The following is an 18,227-nucleotide window of genomic DNA, read 5'->3' as shown; positions in this document are numbered from 1 at the left end:
TTCCGGGTGCTGCATCAAGGGCCCGTTCTTCTTCTGTCCAGCAGGACCCCCAGATACCATCCAGGTTCATAACTAAAGAGGCAGGTTGGCTCTCAATGAGGAAGCGAACTCTGCTCTGATAGGAATTTTCCAGGGTCACGCTCCCTTCAGCAGCACGTATACTAAAAATAGGAATGTTCCAGGGTCGTTTTGATGACTTAGGCTTTTGGCCTCACGCTCTGTCACTTGAACCTAACCCAGTAGCGAAGCCGTCACCTTCCAGCTGTTGAGGGTTTGCCAGCCACCATCACCAATGGCGACTAACCCAACCGGGCTGCAGCTGCTCAGGTCCCTGAGTGCTGGTGACGGTGGCCTCCCACCTGCCCTCGGGAAGCCTTGTCACCACTCAGAGGTCTTCCTGGCCTGAGCCTTTCTCGCAGCCCCATCCAGGCCAGCCTGGGAGGTGCCGCCGCTCCTTCAGGAGCTCCAAAGGCCAGGGCACAGTTTGCATCCTGCCACCACTGGATCCCAAGGGCCCTTGCTCTTCTGCACAGGCCGGGCGAGGGCAGAGCTGTCTCCCCGCAGCACCCCCCACCCCCGTCCTTCAGGATGCCGACGTGCCCAAGTGGGTGCAGAGCGGATGGCCTTGGGCCAGGCTGCACGCTGCCCAAACCGGCTCCGTCTGGGGCCGGCAGGCACCCACAGCTCATGCCTCCCTCCTGGCACCGGCTGCGCGGTCGCGGGTCTCAGGTGTCCGTGTGAGCTTCACCAGGGTGGCGGCCATTCTTTCCAGGTGGGGATGCTCAGCTTTGCAGGGATTGAGGCTCAGTTTAAGAGAACTCACCCTGAGCAGGCTCCAGGACCCTGGGTGAACTGCTGGGTTCCCTTTGGACCACAGTTTCCCCCTCCGTAATGGAACAGCCTCCCCACAGCAGGGGGAGGGTGTGTAGAAGCATCCTGTGTAGACGTGAGCTTCTTGGGCAGGTGTCTTGCACGGGGTCCTTCTTGAGCCAGCATGAGCTGCGTCGCGCCTCAGGCTGGTGGGGGAGTCCAGCCATGTGCCTGGTGCCTTTCTTAGTCTGAGCTCTAGATTGTATATTTTTTATCCGGGTTGCCAGCAGACACTGAAGTGATGGACAGAGAGCCCTTTTATCATTTTCTGAGCGTAGGAGAATGCAGTCCTGAATTGGTAGATGGCGTGTTGGGCCAGGGGAGGTGGGCAGGGTGGCGCAGGAGGGGTGCTGGCCTCCTGCTGCGCCAGGGCCGGGGTCGGTGGGGAGGGCTGTGAAGGGCCGGCACAGACCGCCAAGGGTTGTTGCCGGGCTCTCTCCACACGTGGCCTGTGCAGCCTGTGGGACTAATAGGTGAGTCAAGCGGTTTAAATTCTCCTGTAAGTGAGGGGATGCGGGTTTTGAGTTCAGGTGCGTGCTCCCTGCCCTGAGCCCCACATGTGGGCGTCCTTGGCAAGCTGTCGTCGGGCGGCACGCGTGGAGTAGTAGCGAGTAGAGAGTGTGGTCATCTTGGTAACAATCCTGCCTTGGATTGCTCACCTTGATTGCTCTTTACAAGCTGGCCATGGTGGGTGCTCGCAGCAGTGAAAGGAAACACGGCCTCGGCAGGAGTATGACTGCATGTGAGCATTTCGTCTGAGGGTGAAACTCTTCTCTCCCAAACATACCTTTTTTCTGATTTCACTCCTCTGCTCCTGCTAAATTCTTCTGGAAAAGGCAGAATCCTCTGTGGCCAGCACATCAGCGGTGTCTCTGCCATCTACCCCAGAGGGTCTCCTAGGCTCTGTCCTTGCTTCTGTCCCCCAGTGCCAGGGGCCCCTCCTCAACGCGTGCTCTCCTGCGGGAACCGCCTCGCACGCCAGGCCTGCCCCGCTCCCCCCACGGTGGCCAGACCTGTCTTCCCCAGACCGCTGCAGGGGTGGACCCTCAACCTCAAATAGCTGCCCACCGCCCCGGCATCCGGGTGGCGCCTGGGGCCACCGCAGCCCGGCCCGGTGCGGCCGGCCACCAGCCAGGTCCCTCGTGCGGTAGGCGTGCGCGGGCCATGCTCATCTTGCCGTGGCCTAGAATGTCTTCCCAGCTCTTTCCTCCCTCCGCCTCTTCAGGCCTCAGCCAAGAATGTCCCCCACCCTGCCCCAAGCTTTCTTCGGTCAGTGTTCCCGTCAGGACGCTTTCCCACCCCACGCCCTGCACCTGCTCTGTGGGGAGGCTGCCGTGGTCTGACCCTGTGGCATTTGCACACCGGTGGGGGTACCGCATGCTTGGCCTCATCCACGTGCAGCAGGAAATTAGAGCATCAGGGAAAGTGGTTATTACTCGTTAGCCCTGTTTCTAAGTAATTCTGGGTTATGAGTTTGAATCCTGTCTTTGGCTTTGATACTGATCATCACCAAACTGCCTAACAAGCAGGTCCAGAGAGCACCACCGTTAGTTAATCCACCTCCAAGTTGCCACCAGCGTGGTCAGGGATGTGATTTATCTGTGCTCTGCTCTTCAGTTTTGGCCTCGTCTTTATAAGCGTTCTGACATCACGAACACAAGAAGCGAAAGCCCGTCTTCCTGGTGTCTTCTTACAGAATGATCCAGCCCACCTCATGGCGGCACTAGGTTCCGTAAAGTCTGCAATGTAACCAACTTTGGCATTGGAAGCAGAAATTTCAGTTTCAAGGATGACTTTAGCAAAGTATCAAGTCGTGAATGTGGTTTCTACCTTTTCTGTCTTTCTGAAGATGTAACATCACTCTTTTCTGCTCCTATTCAGATTACCAAGTCAGTTGCTACTTTGAGATTACATTAAGAGAATTCTTAAATGTCTGGCTACTGAACCCAGTCTTAGAGACTGAAAATGGAATTTTGTGACTTATTACAATCCTAGTTTTTGGAAGAAAATTTGCATCATTTAGCAGATATTTAAGATGTTCACAACATTTCGTTTCCCAGTACACGTAAATATGCATTATGTGAGGCACTGGAATGTCAGCAAACTAATGCAATTTGTAATTTAATTTATCTGGTCACAGCACTTAACGAGGAAATNCGTTTCCCAGTACACGTAAATATGCATTATGTGAGGCACTGGAATGTCAGCAGACTAATGCAATTTGTAATTTAATTTATCTGGCCACAGCACTTAACGAGGAAATTTTGTATCAGTTTTTGCCTTTAGGTAACAAATAGGATTATGGTAGGCAATAATTTATTCAGAAAAGTGTTTTATAAATAGTAAAACACCAAATAAATGCCACTTTTTGTTCTAAGATGTGTGTTTAGAAGTAATCCTAAAGGGAAAATGTCTCCTCTGTTGAATAAAGTAATTAAAACTTTTTTTAAATGCAAGAAAAAACAAAGCAGGGGAGGAACAAGGCAGGAAAATGATAGTGTGTCTGCGTTCATCAGGCTGGTAGCGTAATCACAGCCCCAAAATATCAGCAGTTTAACACCGTGGATGTTGCTTTCCTGCCGCCACGAAGCTGCCTCTTAGTCTCTAGGCTTGTGTCTTCTGCTGCAGCGCCCTGTGACCTCCCTGCTGTGGTCACTACAGCAGGGGACGGCTTCTGCCCACAGCCCGCCAGCCAGGCTCGTGATGAGACCCCACCTAACTGGAAGGGCTGCCGGAGAGCCGTGGGGTGTTTGGGAGGGCAGTGGTCCCCACCACCTGTCCTGACCGTCTTCCCTGCAGAGCAGCCTCCTAAGCCTTCCGCATCCAGGAGGCCTGGGGGACTCTCCGTGAGGTAGAACGCTGTGGGAAAGCTGTTAGTTAAACGTTTCCTTCTTTGTCCTGTGTTTTCAGAATAAGCCGTTGTTTATACTGACACGTGTATTCTCGCAGCCTTTACTTTCGTTCTGAGAGAGTATTCCCGCAGTGGAACTGCGTGTTCTGTCGCCGTGTTGTCAGGCCCTGCTCACTGGGCTGCCGGCCTGGCTTTGTCACCGTGTAACTGTTGTCACCATCAGCTACTGCCTAGACTTCCTAGTAGGGTAGGTTGAAGACTCCAGCATAAAATTAATTTTCATCTAGTATTTTAAAATTCGCATTCATTTCTCAGCTCTTTCTGTAATTTACTGCTGAAGGTACTTTATGTTGATTGGTACAGATCTTTCACCGTGTAATGTTAGAGCCCTAGGGAGTCCAGCTGAACTCCCTGGTAAGACATTTCATAAAAGATTAAGGAAGAAAGAAATAAAACTAATTTCAGAATAAGAAAAAACCATCTGTAGGAAACGCACAAAGGAATGCTGAGAATTTTCTGTGAAGTGGTCAGTTAACACTTTTAAGCTGGTGTCATAGCCGAAGCCACCTAACAAGATTTGCACATGCGGGATCTGTGCCAGTACGTCGTGGTGCAGACATGTCGGCCACCATCTGATACCAGGGACAGCTAGGAGCTGGCTGACAGGAGCACTGCCACTGAACGTAGCTGCACCACCTTTCCCCCTGCTTTAAAGTCCAGATGGCCCATCGAATTAAAAAACTCAGCAAAATCACTATCAAGAAAATGAAAAGGCAAGCCACAGATTGGGAGAAAAGATTCACAATGAGTGTATATCTGACTACAGACTCATATCCAGAATATACAAGGAAAGCCTCTAACTCCGTCAAAAGACAAACCATTCAGCTTGGAAAATGGGCAAAAGGCTTGAACAGACACTTCACAAAAGAAGATCTACCCCAGTAGCACATTAAAAGAGTCTCAGCATCATTAGTTATTAGGGAAATGCAAATTAAAACCATGACAAGATACTTCATCACACCTACCAGAATGGCTGATGTGGAAAGGGTGCCAAGACCAGGTGCTGTTGAGGGTGTGGGCAGCCAGCAGGCACTGCTAGTGGGCATGAGAATGGCAAATGAAGGGAGCGCGTGGGCGGCTCAGTTGGTTAAGCATCCAACTTTGGCTCAGGTCATGACCTCTCAGCCTGTGAATTCAAGCCCTGCGTCAGGCTCTGTGCTGACAGCTCAGAGCCCAGAGCCTGCTTCAGATTCTGTGTCTCCCTCTCTCTCTGACCCCCCTCCCCACTTGTACTCTGTCTCTCTCTTTCTCTCAAAAATAAACTTTAGGGGTGCCTGGGTGGCTCAGTTGGTTAAGCGTCCGACTTCAGCTCAGGTCACGATCTCACGGTTTGTGGGTTCCAGCCTCATGTCGGGCTCTGTGCTGACAGCTCAGAGCCTGGAGCCTGCTTCAGATTCTGTGTCTCCCTCTTTCTCTGACCCTCCCCTGCTCATGCTGTCTCTATCACTCTCTCAAAAATAAATGAAATATTTTTAAAAATAAGTAAATAAACTTTAAAAAAAAGAATGGCAAATGCAGGTCTACCCCATGGCCCTGCACTTCCACTTCTAGATACCATTCGAGAAAAACAACACATGTCCACAAAAAAGTCTTCCATGAGAGTGACAATAGCAGCTTTACTCCCGCTAGCAAGAAGTGTGCATCCCTGGGTGGCTGGGTAGACCTCCGTGTCGACAGGCAGCAGAGCAGCATTCAACAATAGGAAGAAGCGGCACTGTGTGCAAACCCTGTGCACCATCCCCGAGTGAAAGAAACCAAACCCTAGAGAGTGCACACCTGTGGCCGTTGATGTGGCCCTCTAGACCAGGCTAGTAACCCGTGGGTGCCTCGGGGGAGGGGACTGCCCCCAGGGGGCCCAAGGGAACTTTCTGATGAAAATGTGCTCTGACTTGACCTGGTTACCGTGGTATGTTCATCTGTCAAAACTGATGGACCTGAACACGTCAGATCTGTGCGTTCACTGGCGTCCCAGCAGTCGGGTAGCTGGTGAGCTGGCCTGTGGTCAGACCTTTGCCTCCTGGCTTAGCCACAGTCTCACCCTGGGACTTTGGGCATATGTCTTCGTGTCTGAGTCGCGATGGCCCCGTGAGGAGCTGAGCTAATGATCACCGTGCACCTCCATTCCGTTGTGGGGTTTGGAGCGAGGCATCACACGCTCAGGTGCACCTTGTCCTGTGGCAGGTGCTCAGTGACTAGGCTGTTCGTTTTTGCCAGATAGGCCATTAGTCGAGTGTAATTTCTCTTTATAGCCTCCTCCCATTTCCCTTTCTCTTAAAATTGGTTTAATCAGTAAGGAGAAATGTAAAAAGGAAAGCAAAGATCCTAGGGGGCTTGGTCAGTTAAGTATTCTCATACGGATCAAGTTCCCTGATTAAGAGGGGTGCCCTCTCCCCAGGTGCAGAATTTGCTGATGCTGTGCACAGACGTGATGAAACTTGTGATGGGCCCACACAGGCGTTACCCCTGCACTTATCGGCCCGGGGCCCCGTGCTGGCGGCTTGCTGACTGCCTCGCCCGGTGCCAGAGGGCCTGCTGAGTGGCGCCTGGCCGGTGGCAGGGCCGCCAGAGGCCTCGGAAACTCCCCTGAGCTGTGACGTTCTCAGACCACAGGGTCAGCCGCGAGAGCTGCCTCGCCTCTTTCTTTGAAGGATAAAATCAAAGTCCACAGATTCAAGAGCAGGCTTCGTTCTTTTTCAGAAGTAATTAGCATGCGGCCTTTTCCTTTATTTGCCGACAGGACCTATAAAGCTGACAAGTTTGGCATGTGGAAATCAGCACATCTGGGCCTGTGATTCCAGGGGCGGAGTATACTTCCGGGTAGGAACCCAGCCACTCAACCCCAGTCTGATGCTTCCGGCCTGGATCTCGATTGAGCCACCTGTCCAGGTAAGCAGAGCGTGGCTGACACCAAGCTGCCCATCAGTAAAGGCAGGCGCTGCCAGGTTGCTGCTGCCGGGAGGGGACCACACGTTCCTGTGTGCACCTCCCAGCCAGTGGGCGCAGAGACGTGGGTCCCAGGAACAAGGCTCCCCTCCACGGCGTGTGCTCGCCCGTTTATCCCAGTCATGGAATTTAGAGCCAAACGCACTGTTAAAGATGATCCAAGTCAACGCTTAAGACTTTTTTCCTCTCAAAAATATTTTAACTTTTTACAAAACGAACATTGTGTTTTAAAAGATAAAATCGGGGCACCTAGCTGGCTCAGTCCAGTGAGCATGTGATTCTTGATCTCAGGATCGTGAGTTCAAGCCCCATGTTGGGGGTGGAGATTACTAATAAATAAGTAAGAATAAAATCAAGCAGTACCCAGAAGTATAGCAAAGGAAATAAAAGCCACTTCAGATCTCGTCGGCACTTTGCGAGCGCCTCTCCTGGCTTGTGGAGTTATGTGCCCCAGCCCTACCCCCACGACAGTTCAGCTTACCATACGTCCTAAATGTTTTTCTTTTCCAGTCGACTCTTCCACCATTGATAACAGAAGCAGGGTCTGATTTTAGGGCACTATTTAATTACCCTTAAAGATCTAACAGGCCTGTTTGCTCTACTAGGTACATTTCTGTTAAAATTTATACTTAAGGGTCTGTGATTTCATGGCCTACCTGCTCCCAACTCCTGCTAGGCCCTATTTTGTGACTTTGTTGGAAAAATCATGATGTTGCCATTGGAGAGGTGTCAGCGGGACAGTGGTTAGTCCTTAAACAGAACAGTGCTTAAATGGCGACAGACAGGAAATCATGCGTTTGGGTAAAGGCCTTTGTCTGTGACCATCTGTGTTTTGGGCACCATGAACCCCCAGGAACAGGGTGACAAAAGTCGAGGAGCTGCAAGACCATGAGGACCTCCAGTCCTCCCGGCAGACGTGGGGCACGTGAGGCCCCACAGTTGAACCAGAGGTCAGGTCAGACCACTGGCTACTCGTCCTGGCCAGAGAGGCCCTACGTCCCCATTGGTAGCTATTCCTCCCTCATGGGGTTAAGGAGAGAGTGAGTAGAAGAATGTCGGTGACGGCACCTTGTGAATCAGAACGCGCTGTGCGAACGTGAGGCTACACGTGACAAATGAGGATGTGGGCTCACTTCTCTGCACGCAGTGGCGCGGCGGGAGCAGGCCACCTGGCAGAGGGGAGTTCGTCATCACTGGCCTTGCGGAGCGCTGCCGTGCCCAGCGATGAGCAGAGACGAGCCAGCGTGTGTCTCGCTTCGTTAGCGTCCTGAAATCCTCCTCACCCAAGGCACCCTCTTGTTTCCTGAGCCCTTCAGTACGTCATTGTTAGCACATTGCTTTTTTTTCCTGAGAGCTTTATATTATTTCTTTTAAGAGTTAATTCGCCCTTTCATAGTGTAAAATTCAGGGGGTTCTAGTATATTCAGGAAGTTGAGCAATAGTTACTACTGTCCAGTTCCAGAACTTTCTCATCACCCCAAAAAGAAAGCCCAAACCCATTAGTAGTAATGGTAGGTAGGGTAGTAGCCCCTACCCTTTTCCCGGGAACCCCCAAGCCCTCAACCATTAATCTCCCTTCTATTTTTATGCCCTTGCCTATTCTAGATTCGTCTCTTTCATATAAATGGAATTGTACAATAAGTGGCCTTCTTTGACATCTTTCACTTAGCGCCATGTTTTCAAGTACTGCAGCACTGGTAGCATGTGTTGATGCTTTGCTCCCTTTTGTGACTGAGTATTATTTCATTGTGTGGATAGATGTCTTGTTATTCATCAGCTGCTGGACACTTGGGGTATTGCTGTGTGTGGGCTGCTGTGAATAATGCTTCACGTGCGAGTGTTTGTGTGGATTTAATTTTCCATTCAGTAGAATGGGTAGATACCTTTAAAGGGAATTGCAGGGTCAGATGGTGAATGTACATTTAAATGTTTATGGAGCTGGGGCACCTGGCTGGCCCAGTTTGTAGAGCGTGTGTCTCTGGATCTCGGAATTGTGGGTTCAAGTCCCATGTTGGGCATAGAGATTACTTAGAAATAAAATTGAATGAATGGATGAACTGTTTTCCATAGTGGCTGCATCATTTTGCATTTCACCAGTAATGTTTGAGGATTCTCATTTCTCCATATCCTTGCCGAAAAGTTTTTCTTGCCCGATGTTTTTATTGTAGCCATCCTAGTAGGTGTAAACATGGCACCTCGTGGTTTTGACTTGCATTTCTGTAAATGCCTAATGATGTTGAAGATCTTTTCATATGCTTACTGGCCCTTTCTAGATCTTCTTTGGAGAAGTGTGTATTCAGAGTCTTTGCTCATTTTTCAACTGAGCTATTTGTCTTTAAATTATTTTTTTTTTTTTGTTTTTTTTTTGTATCTTTTTTTTTCAATGTTTTATTTATTTCTAGGAGAGAGAGAGAGAGAGACAGCGTGAGCAGGGGAGGGTCAGAGAGAGAGGGAGTCACAGACTGAAACAGGCTCCAGGCTCTGAGCTGGCAGTCAGCACAGAGCCCGACGCGGGGCTCGAACCCACGAACCGCGAGATCATGACCTAAGCGAAAGTCGGACGCTTAACCGACTAAGCCACCCAGGCGCCCCTGTCTTTAAATTATTGAGTTTTAAGAGTTCTGTAGATATTCTGGGTACTAGACCCTTATCAGATACATGATTTACATAAGCTTTGGGTGACTTACGTGCAAACTGTCGCCTGATACAAGGTCTTGAAGATCTGCGCCTCTGTTTTCTTTTAGACATCTTACAGTTCTAGCCCTTACATTTAGATGTTTGATTTGTTTACAGTTAATTTCCATATATGGTACAAGGTAGGTGTCCAAGTTCATTCCTGTACACATGAATATCCAATTATACCTGCACCGTTTATTGAAGACTATTGATTTTTCTTAAATTATCATGAAGGGCTGTCAAAATCAATTCACCGTAAATGGAAGGAGCTTTCACTCTAGTTCTGTTTCGGTGACCTGTACGTCTTCATGAGGCCAGTCCCACATTGTCTTGCTACTTAGCTTGGTTGTAAATTTTGAAATCAAGAAGTGGGTTTTCTTTTTCAAGAATGTTTTGGGGGTGCCTGGGTGGCTCAGCAGTTAAGCATCCGACTCTTGATTTTGGCTCAGGTCATGATTNGGGTAGGGCTGAGCCCTGCCTTGGGCTCTGTGCTGACGGTGTGGAGCCTGCTTAGGTCTCTCCCTCTCCTTCTCTCTCTGCCCTCCCCCGCTTTCTCTCTCTATTTCTCTCAAAATAAATAAATAAACTTAAAAAATAGTTTTGTTTACTCTGTTTCTTTGCATATCCATATGAATTTTGGGATCAGTTTGTCAATGCAAAAAAATGCTCACTGGGATTTTTATAGGAATTGTGCTGAATCTGTAGATCACTTGGAGAAGTATTGCCATCTTCGTAGTATTAAATCTTCAATCCATGAACATGGGCTGTCTTTTCATTTATTTAGATCTTCTTTAATTTCCTTCAGCAGTTTTTTGGTTTTCAGAGTATATTTTTAACTACTTTTGTTAAATGTATTTCTAAGTCATTTATTTTTGAGGCTACTGTAGATGGAATTGTTTTCTTTTTTTTAAATGCTTATTTATTTTTGAGAGAGAGAGAGAGCGTGCAAGTGCACAAGCAGGGGAGGGGCAGAGAAAGATGGAGATACAGAATCCGAAGCAGGCTCCAGGCTCTGAGCTGTCAGCACAGAGCCTGATGTGGGGCTGGAACCCACGAATCACAAGATCATGACCTGAGCCTAAGTCAGATGCTTAATCAACTGAGCCACCGAGGCACCCTGGAATTGTTTTCAGTTTGTTCATTGCTAGTATAAGTTTCTGTATATTGATCTTGTATCTGGAAACCTCACTAAACTTGTTTTAGTTCTAATAACTTTTTTGTGGATTCCTTAGTCTTATGTACAAAATCATGTCATCTACAAAAAGAGATCATTTTACATCTTTTCCTACCTGGATGCCTCTTATTTATTTATTTTAATGTTTGTTTATTTTTGAGAGAGAGAGAGAGACAGAGACAGAGCACAAGTGAGAGAGGCAGAGAGAGAGAGGGAGATGCAGAATCCAAAGCAGGCTTCAGGCTCTGAGCCTGATGTGGGGCTCGAACCCACAAACTGTGAGATAATGACTTGAGCCAAAGTCAGACGGACGGTTAACCCATTGAACCGCCCAGGTGCTCCTTATTTCTGTCTCTTACCTAATTACCCTGGCTAGAACCTCCTGTTTGATGTGGAGTAAAAGTGGGGAGAGCAGACATATTCGTTGCGTTCCTGATCTTAGGGGGACCCATCCAGTCTTTCACTATTAAATCATGATATTAACGGCGCACTTTTTACAGATGCCCTTTTCAGACTGAAGAAGTTCCCTTTATTCCTAGTTTCGTGAATTATTTTTTCATGAGAGAATGTTGGTTATTGTCAAGTGCTTTTTCTGTACCTGCTGAGATGATCATGTGTGTTTTCTCCCTTATTAATGTGATGTGTTATATTGACTGACTTGTATGTTGAGACTTTTGTTTCTGGGATAAATCCCAGTTGGTCATGATGTGTAATCTCCTGTGTATATTGCTGTGTTTGCTCTGCTGGTATTGTGTCAGGGATTCTTGTGTCCTTATTCATGAGAGAGATTGGTCTTTGGTTTTCTTTTCTTGTCATGTGTTTGTCTGGTTTTGATGTCAGGGAAATGCTGGCCTCTTAGGATGAGTTGAGAACTGTTTCTTCCTCTTCTGTTTTTTGGAAGAATTTCTGAAAGATTAGTGTTGATTATTCTTAAAGCAATCTTACAGCTCCTCATTGTAAGCTGGGGCTTTTCTTCCTGAGATGTGTTTTGATTACTAATTTAGTCTCTTTACTTGTTTTCAGTCTATTCAGAATTTTCTGTTTCTTCTTAATTGAGTTTGAATAGTTTCTGCCTTTCTAGAAATTTGTTCATCTCATCTACATTCCCTACTTGATTGGTGTCCAGTCATTGGTAGCATTCCCATATCACCCTTTCTGTTTCTCTAAGGTTGGTAATTATGTCCCCGCTTTCATTTCTGTGTTTAGTAGTTTGAGTCTTCCCTCTTTTTTTCGTAGTCAGTTTAACTCAGTTTGTCAGTTTTGTTGATCTTTTCAAAAAACGTCTTTTGGGGGCGACTGGGTGACTCAGTTGTTAAATGTTGGACTTCATTCTCCTCAGGTCATGATCTCATGGTTCATGAGTTTCAGTCCTGCTTCAGGTGAGCCCCACTTTTCTCTCTCTCTCTTTCTGCCCCTTAGCTGCTTGCTCGCTCGCTCTCGCTCTCTCTCTCTCTCCCCCCAGTTCTCTCCTCTCAAAAAAGGAAAAAAAAAACTTGGTTTTGTTGATTTTTCTCTACTGTTTTTCTGTTCCTTAGTTCATCTGTTTTCACTCTACTCCTCGTTCTCACACAACTTGTCGTGCACAGTGTTTTGCTGGCTAGTGATATTCTTCTGAGACTTCCAAGCATTGTTTGTCACACTTATCGTGTGCGTGGAGAAGGCCTAGGTGTGCAGAGTCCAGCACGGGGCCGTGCCAGGGGGGGCAGAGGGCTGCTGAGGGGAAGAGCGAGGTCTGCAGGCTGCGCGGTGCTGGAGGGCGGGGTGCAGCCGGCCGGAGCGCCCCTGTGCCTTGTATCAGCCTTCTCCCGTCACGCCTCACGCCAGGCTGCTAGAGAGAGTGGCCAGGCAGCGAGCCGCTGCCAGTGGTGGCTCCAGCCAGCCTCGCCCCGCCTGGGCACCTCTCTGCAGCCACGGGCCGCTCGGGTACCTGGCTGAGTTACATCAGAGACTGTGGGAACCTGCAAACTGCCCTTGCTTTCTCTATTTAGATTCTAGAATAGCCTCTGGGAAGCAGGGCTCAAATTGGGGAGAGAGAGCTGTACTTGGAGTGCTCTATTGATGAAAGTGATCAACAGCTTTACCCAGGAAAGTGGCCAAATGGAGCAAATTCACATGAAAAGGCCTCAGAGCTGTGCTCTGAATAAAGTAGTGATTGCTAAATGGACTGCGAAACTCTAACTATTCCGAGTCGTTCCGCTGAATGGAGCCACATTTTCTGACTCAGTTAGCTTTAAGTGCCGGAGAAGAGATTCACTTTCTGTGGAATTGGACGATACAAAATGCTTTTCAGACTGGTTCCTGTGGGAAAAAGAAATCAGACTTCACACCCGCACAGGCTTTGACACACAGCCGTTCCAGCCTGGACCTGCCGGAGCCCCGTCCCCGGCGCAGGACGTGCAGGTCAGGAGGGTTCTCCCCCCTCGGCAGAGGGAGCATGTGCTCGGGACAGCTGAGCGACTCTGTGGCCCCCAACCCTAGCGAACGACCGAGCCTCGACGGGGACCCCGACCCGCCGTGCCGTCACAGGCTGTGGGGACTGCTTCCCCCAGGCAGCTGGGACCGCGCGCTTGGCCGCAGAGGTGCGAGGTGACCATGAGCCCCGTTCTGGGTGCTCGCCTCGGGCCACCCGTCCACACCACATGCCTGTGATTGTTTGTGCACCCGTGTGGGAAACCCCAGCTCAGAGAGGATCAGAAAGTTGCCAGAGGGCTCGTGGCTCACACGGGCAGAGCTGGAATCTAGGCGTGTGTCACCCCTAGTGTGGGGTGTGGGGACCGAGCCTGGGCCTAGACGGCCGCGTGCCTGAGGCTCTGTGACCTCACAGGCAGTGTTTCCACACGAAGGCCCCCGAGTCCTGCAGCTGCAGAGGTCCTGACAAGACGAGTGTGCCAATGGGGAGGGGAGGCCTCCTCGACAGGGTTTGGAAAGTCAGGACGGAGGGGCGCCTGTGGGGCTCCGTCAGTTAACTGTCCGACTTCAGCTCGGGGTCGTGATCTCAACGTTGGTGGGCGCGAGCCCCGCGTCGGGCTCTGTGCAGACAGCTCGGAGCCTGGAGCCTGTTTCGGATTCTGTGTCTCCCTCTCTCTCTGCCCCTCCCCCATTCATGCTTTGTCTCTGTCCCTCTCTCTCCATCAAAAATAAATATTTTTTAAAAATTTTAAAAAGGACAATTTGGTTGAATCCAAGTATTAGGTTATAAGTGGGGTTTACATGTTTCGATCATAATCAGCCTCTTCCTCCTGTAGTTTTTTTCTTCAGTTCATTCCTCAACTTGAGCTTCTTGGTTTGCATGTAGGATGTGTTTGCAGCTGAAACGAGGGGGAGCAGGTAATAGATGCTAAAGGGCACAGTGAAGTGAAGCGACGGAAATCCTCCGAGATCAGCAGCACTTAACGCTACTTGTCTCCTGTTCTCATCTCTGGTACACACCTCCCTGCTGTAGTAGTCTTGGGGTGAAGTTTTAACAAAGTGCTGAAAACAAATGACTCAGTGTTCAGACTTACTAACATATGGAAGGATTTGGAGAAAATATTTATAGTTGTTTTTAGCCTTTTTTTTTTTTTAAGTATTTTTGCTTTAGTTAGAGAACGTTCTGTCCACAGTAGAGGTAGCACTGAAGCAAGCTCAGTGGGTGATGTGACATTTCACGGTACTGTGGGCACCAAGGGCCCCGGTAAAGGAAGGGGACCATCCAGCTGTCCCCACCCCAGCTTGGCCCCACCTCTTCCTTTAGGCAGGTCTTCTTTACCGCCCCGCTCACTCCCCTCCACCCCAGGGCCCCTCTCTGCCCCCTGAGCAGACCCTGCCCTTCCCTGCCCACTGGTCCCCTGCCTCACTGGGGGGCTTCAGCCCACCCTTGTGTGTGGACTGCCCATTGGTTCTCAGAGGTCATTTACTCCGCCTGGGTCATAGCTTTGCCTGGAAAAGCGAGAGACTTGGGGAACGAAGACTAATATGTCTGGCAAATGGCCAAAGTAACATTTAAAAAATTATTTCAAATTCAGCTGTTTTAGGTATTTTTAGCCATATGAATAGCAAAAACATGAAATAAGTGTACAAGAGTGATATTAGGTAATAGCCATGGGGTTGCTCCCCCCACTGAGCCGCCGATGGGGGTCTGTAACTTCATGTCACTTTACTCATCAAGAACTTCCACATCGACAAGTTCACACCTAACAACAGGAAGGCTTTCATTAGAGAAGGGTTAGCATCAGGGGCACTGGGGAGGCTCAGTCGGTTGAGCGTCCAGCTCTTGATTTCGGCTCAGATCGTGATCTCCTAGTTTGTGGGTTCAAGCCTCACATTGGGCTCTGTGCCGACAGTGCAGACCCCACTTTGGATCCTCTGTCCCCCTCATTCTCTGCCCCTCCCCAGCTCATGTGCTCACAAACAACATGTGTGCTCTCTCAAAAAAAATAAACAAACTTAAAAAAAGAATAGATGAAGTGTCATTTCAGGACAGCAGAGCAGAGAGCAGTTAGAGGAGTTTTCATTGTCCTGACCCCTGACAGTGGTCAACACGGCTAAATAGCCCCGATGGCCCTCTCACTCCTTCTACCACCTGGTGACACCCGCCGACCTGGCACAGGTCACTCACCTGGGGACAGATGGTGGGAGAAGGGGGGCACCTACACCCCAAAGCAAAGCTTTGTGGGGACAGCTGAGCACATGCTCCTTAGAGTTTTGGGGTGTTCTGATCGGTGGCTAGTGTGCCCTCCTGAGATAAAAATGCTGGAGGTCTTGGGGATAGTGAAACCAGACCCCTGACACCTCATTTGGGAGGCAGGGGTTAGACCCCATCTCGTGCTGATGCACGACACCATTCAGCAAGTCAGCCTCACTCCCGACAGGGGCCTCCCCGGCACAGCCTGTCCCCCCATGGCGATGGGAGTGGTCGGGCTCTGGGCCGAGGGCACAGAGCTTCACACGCCAGGGCAGCACACCTGTGTTTGATAGGAGAAAGAAAAGACGTTGCCACTTAACGCGTTTCGTGTCTAGGCCTCTGCTCTGTAAGATGTGCCGTGAGGGAGCGGAGTCGAACTGTGATGTGTTTGTGCAGGGAAATCCACTACAGTCCTACACGTCACTTCACAGAAGAGTGTTTATTCCCACAGGGAAATGCTCACGTCATAGCACATTGCTGAGTAAAACTGTCGCTTACTGACACGGTCAGTGATTGTAGTTAAGTTTCGACAGTGCTGACACATACACTAAACACTGTAAAGACCCACAGCAAGACGACAGTGGTCACATCTGGGTGTAGTGGGCTGTGATGGCTGAGTTTTCCTTCCCTTTGTTTACCTCTGTTTTCCGAACACCTGGCAGTGAACGGATACCACTTCAGGGTAAGGAGCTCACAACGCTGAAAGCCTGAATGAGACTCGATCTTGGGAAATCATCAAAAATGTCCCCAAAGCTGTCGGTTGTTTCTAGCATTTCACACCTTTTCTAGCAGTCAGTGTGAACTTACTCTGTTCCGTTATGAGCGGTGGGTGAAGCGGGTGCAGCGCCTGCCTCGTGGTGCAGAATCCTCATAGCAAATTATTCGAGTGACGGTCCTTATGACTAACTCAGGACGTACTTTGAAAGACCATTTAAAGTCTCGTTCTGGCGAGTGTCCCTAAGGAGACTTGTTCCAGGTGGAGCGGTGGCCTAGTGGCTTTGGAGCTGTTCTTCACTGCTTCCCGGAGGTGGTGTCCAGCTTTCTGTGCTGTGCTTCCCGTGTGGCCCCAAGGGGGCCCAACCCCTCTCGGCGGCGCCCAGGGCCCCTCACACACACCCGCTAACTGAGGTCTTTACCTACTTTGCTCACAAGGCTCAGAAATGCCGGGTGTGGTGCGGTTCCGATTTTGTAAAAAACAAAAACACAAAATGACAAAATCCCACTAAATACCTAGAAGAAACTGCAACAGAGATTGCTGTTTCTGTTCCAGGGATTATAGTGACGATAATAGTTTGCTCTGTTTTCCATACTTTCCTCTGACAGGCAGGACATTTGTTTTGTGGTCAGGGAGAAAGTAGGTGTATTTTACAGGGGACCCAGGCTCTGTGAGTCAGATGCCGCCCCTGCTCCAGGACGCCTCCCACGCCCCTGGCCCATGTAAGTCTGCATCCCTGGGGGTCTTCCCACCCCACCGTGCCCACGCACAGAGGATTAGGGGCCCGGGGCCACGTGGCCCAGCCTCTCCTTTCTGCAGGTGAGGAGAGGACAAGCTGGACGAAGCAAGGTCCTAGGGCTCGGGGGCTCTGCCCGGACTCCTCGGCCGTGTCCTCACACCGAACGCCAGCCCCGTGCTCACAGAGCTGCGTGAGCGAGCTGGGAGGAGGGCGCCCCCAGCTCCAAGGTGGCCGAGAGCCTCTCACAGAGACAGTGCTGGTGCGAGAACGTGGCTGGGGCTGGCAGACTGGACAGAACGGGTCCCCAGCAGAGAGAACCATGAGACAGGAGTGTGACCAGAGGCACCGTTCCACGGGGCCAGAGGGGGCTCGTGCCCGGCCCCAGCCACCACAGAACTTGGGGCCGGGCCAAGTGGCCTGGTCAGACTGTTTCAGGAAGGAGTGTGGTCAGGAGGCCTAAGGGTAATGGGGGAGTGCGTCACAGAGGTCAGCTGGGCCTGGTCAGCCAAGGGGGGACAGCACCCCTGGGATGGGGCAGGGCTTCCCTCCAGTCCTAGGGGGCTTGAATGTCAAGGGCAGCGGAAAGGATCCCGGCTGCAGGGCTGTAGAGGGTGGGCCACCTTGTAATTGCTATGGTCATCTCACGGGGCAGAGCACCTCAGTACAGCTGGTTCTTTTTTATTTTTTTAATACTTTATTTTTAAGTAATCTCTACATCCAACATGAGGCTCGAACTTACAACCCTGAGATCAAGAGTCACGTGTTCCCCCACATGAGCCAGCCGGGTGCCCCTTGGACAGCAGGTTCTTGGGTGCAGGGATGCAGAGCACTGTTCATTGGGAGCTTTGCTCTCTGACTTCCAGTCTGTTGGTGTCGTCTCCACGGGCCAAATGCAGATGAAGCAGAGGCACCCATTGTTCTGTTTATAGGGGAAACGGGTGGCCCTGACCAGCTGGTTAGTGGCAGTCACCAAGCACCATCTCAGCATTCATGCCTGGTACCTCGAGTGACAATCAGCACCGGGGCCCAGGGGCCGGGTCCCACCTGCAGTGCTGGCCTGGATCCCAGGACTGTGGGCCTCATTTGGGAAGCAGGTTGGCATGTTCCTAAAATTTCCACCAGACACCTCTGCTCCTGGCAGGAACGATTCTGTATGAGTCAGGCCCTGGGGTGGGGGACCCGATCCCAAGCAGGCAGTCACCCTCCACCAGACCCTCTCACGGCGCAGATGCTGTGCAGGGAGGGGGTGTGCAGCTGCGCCACTGGACAGGCTGCTGTGAAGCCTGAACGGGGCCCTCGGTCCTCAGCCCTGCACTGCAGGGTGGTGGTGGGGACCGCAGCACAGGCTGGAACTGGGTAAAGGATAAAGGGGAGCATCACAGAGGAACCCCATCACCGCTGTCCCAAGCAACAGGCCAACGACAGACAGCACCTCCTGTGTGGCTCCAGCTGTATGAAAGTCTAGGATCTCGATGGCAGAAATCACATCCACGGTTGCCTGGGGGGGGCCGGGGGGGCTGGAGGGCTGCCTTGGGG

General features: G+C 50.5%; 1 protein-coding gene across 3 annotated transcripts in view; it reads left to right on the top strand.

Annotated features, from left to right (window-relative positions):
* Nucleotides 1–18,227, top strand: part of TECPR2 (tectonin beta-propeller repeat containing 2) — a 103,919-nt gene that overhangs the window by 63,019 nt on the left and 22,673 nt on the right. The window contains exons 17-18 of one of the 3 annotated variants that reach the window (XM_077776484.1): nucleotides 6,519–6,667; nucleotides 8,330–8,985. In XM_077776484.1, the coding sequence (XP_077632610.1) occupies nucleotides 6,519–6,667; nucleotides 8,330–8,365 (185 nt within the window). In that variant the 3' untranslated portion in view covers nucleotides 8,366–8,985. The other 2 variants (XM_077776483.1, XM_077776482.1) reach the window with 2 other exon arrangements.

This window comes from Crocuta crocuta, unplaced genomic scaffold, assembly GCF_008692635.1.
Source record: "Crocuta crocuta isolate KB4526 unplaced genomic scaffold, BGI_CrCroc_1.0 scaffold8, whole genome shotgun sequence".
Classification (NCBI taxonomy): domain Eukaryota; kingdom Metazoa; phylum Chordata; class Mammalia; order Carnivora; family Hyaenidae; genus Crocuta; species Crocuta crocuta.
The sequence above is the reverse complement of the archived record's forward strand: the minus strand, read 5'-3'. Positions and strand labels throughout refer to the sequence as shown.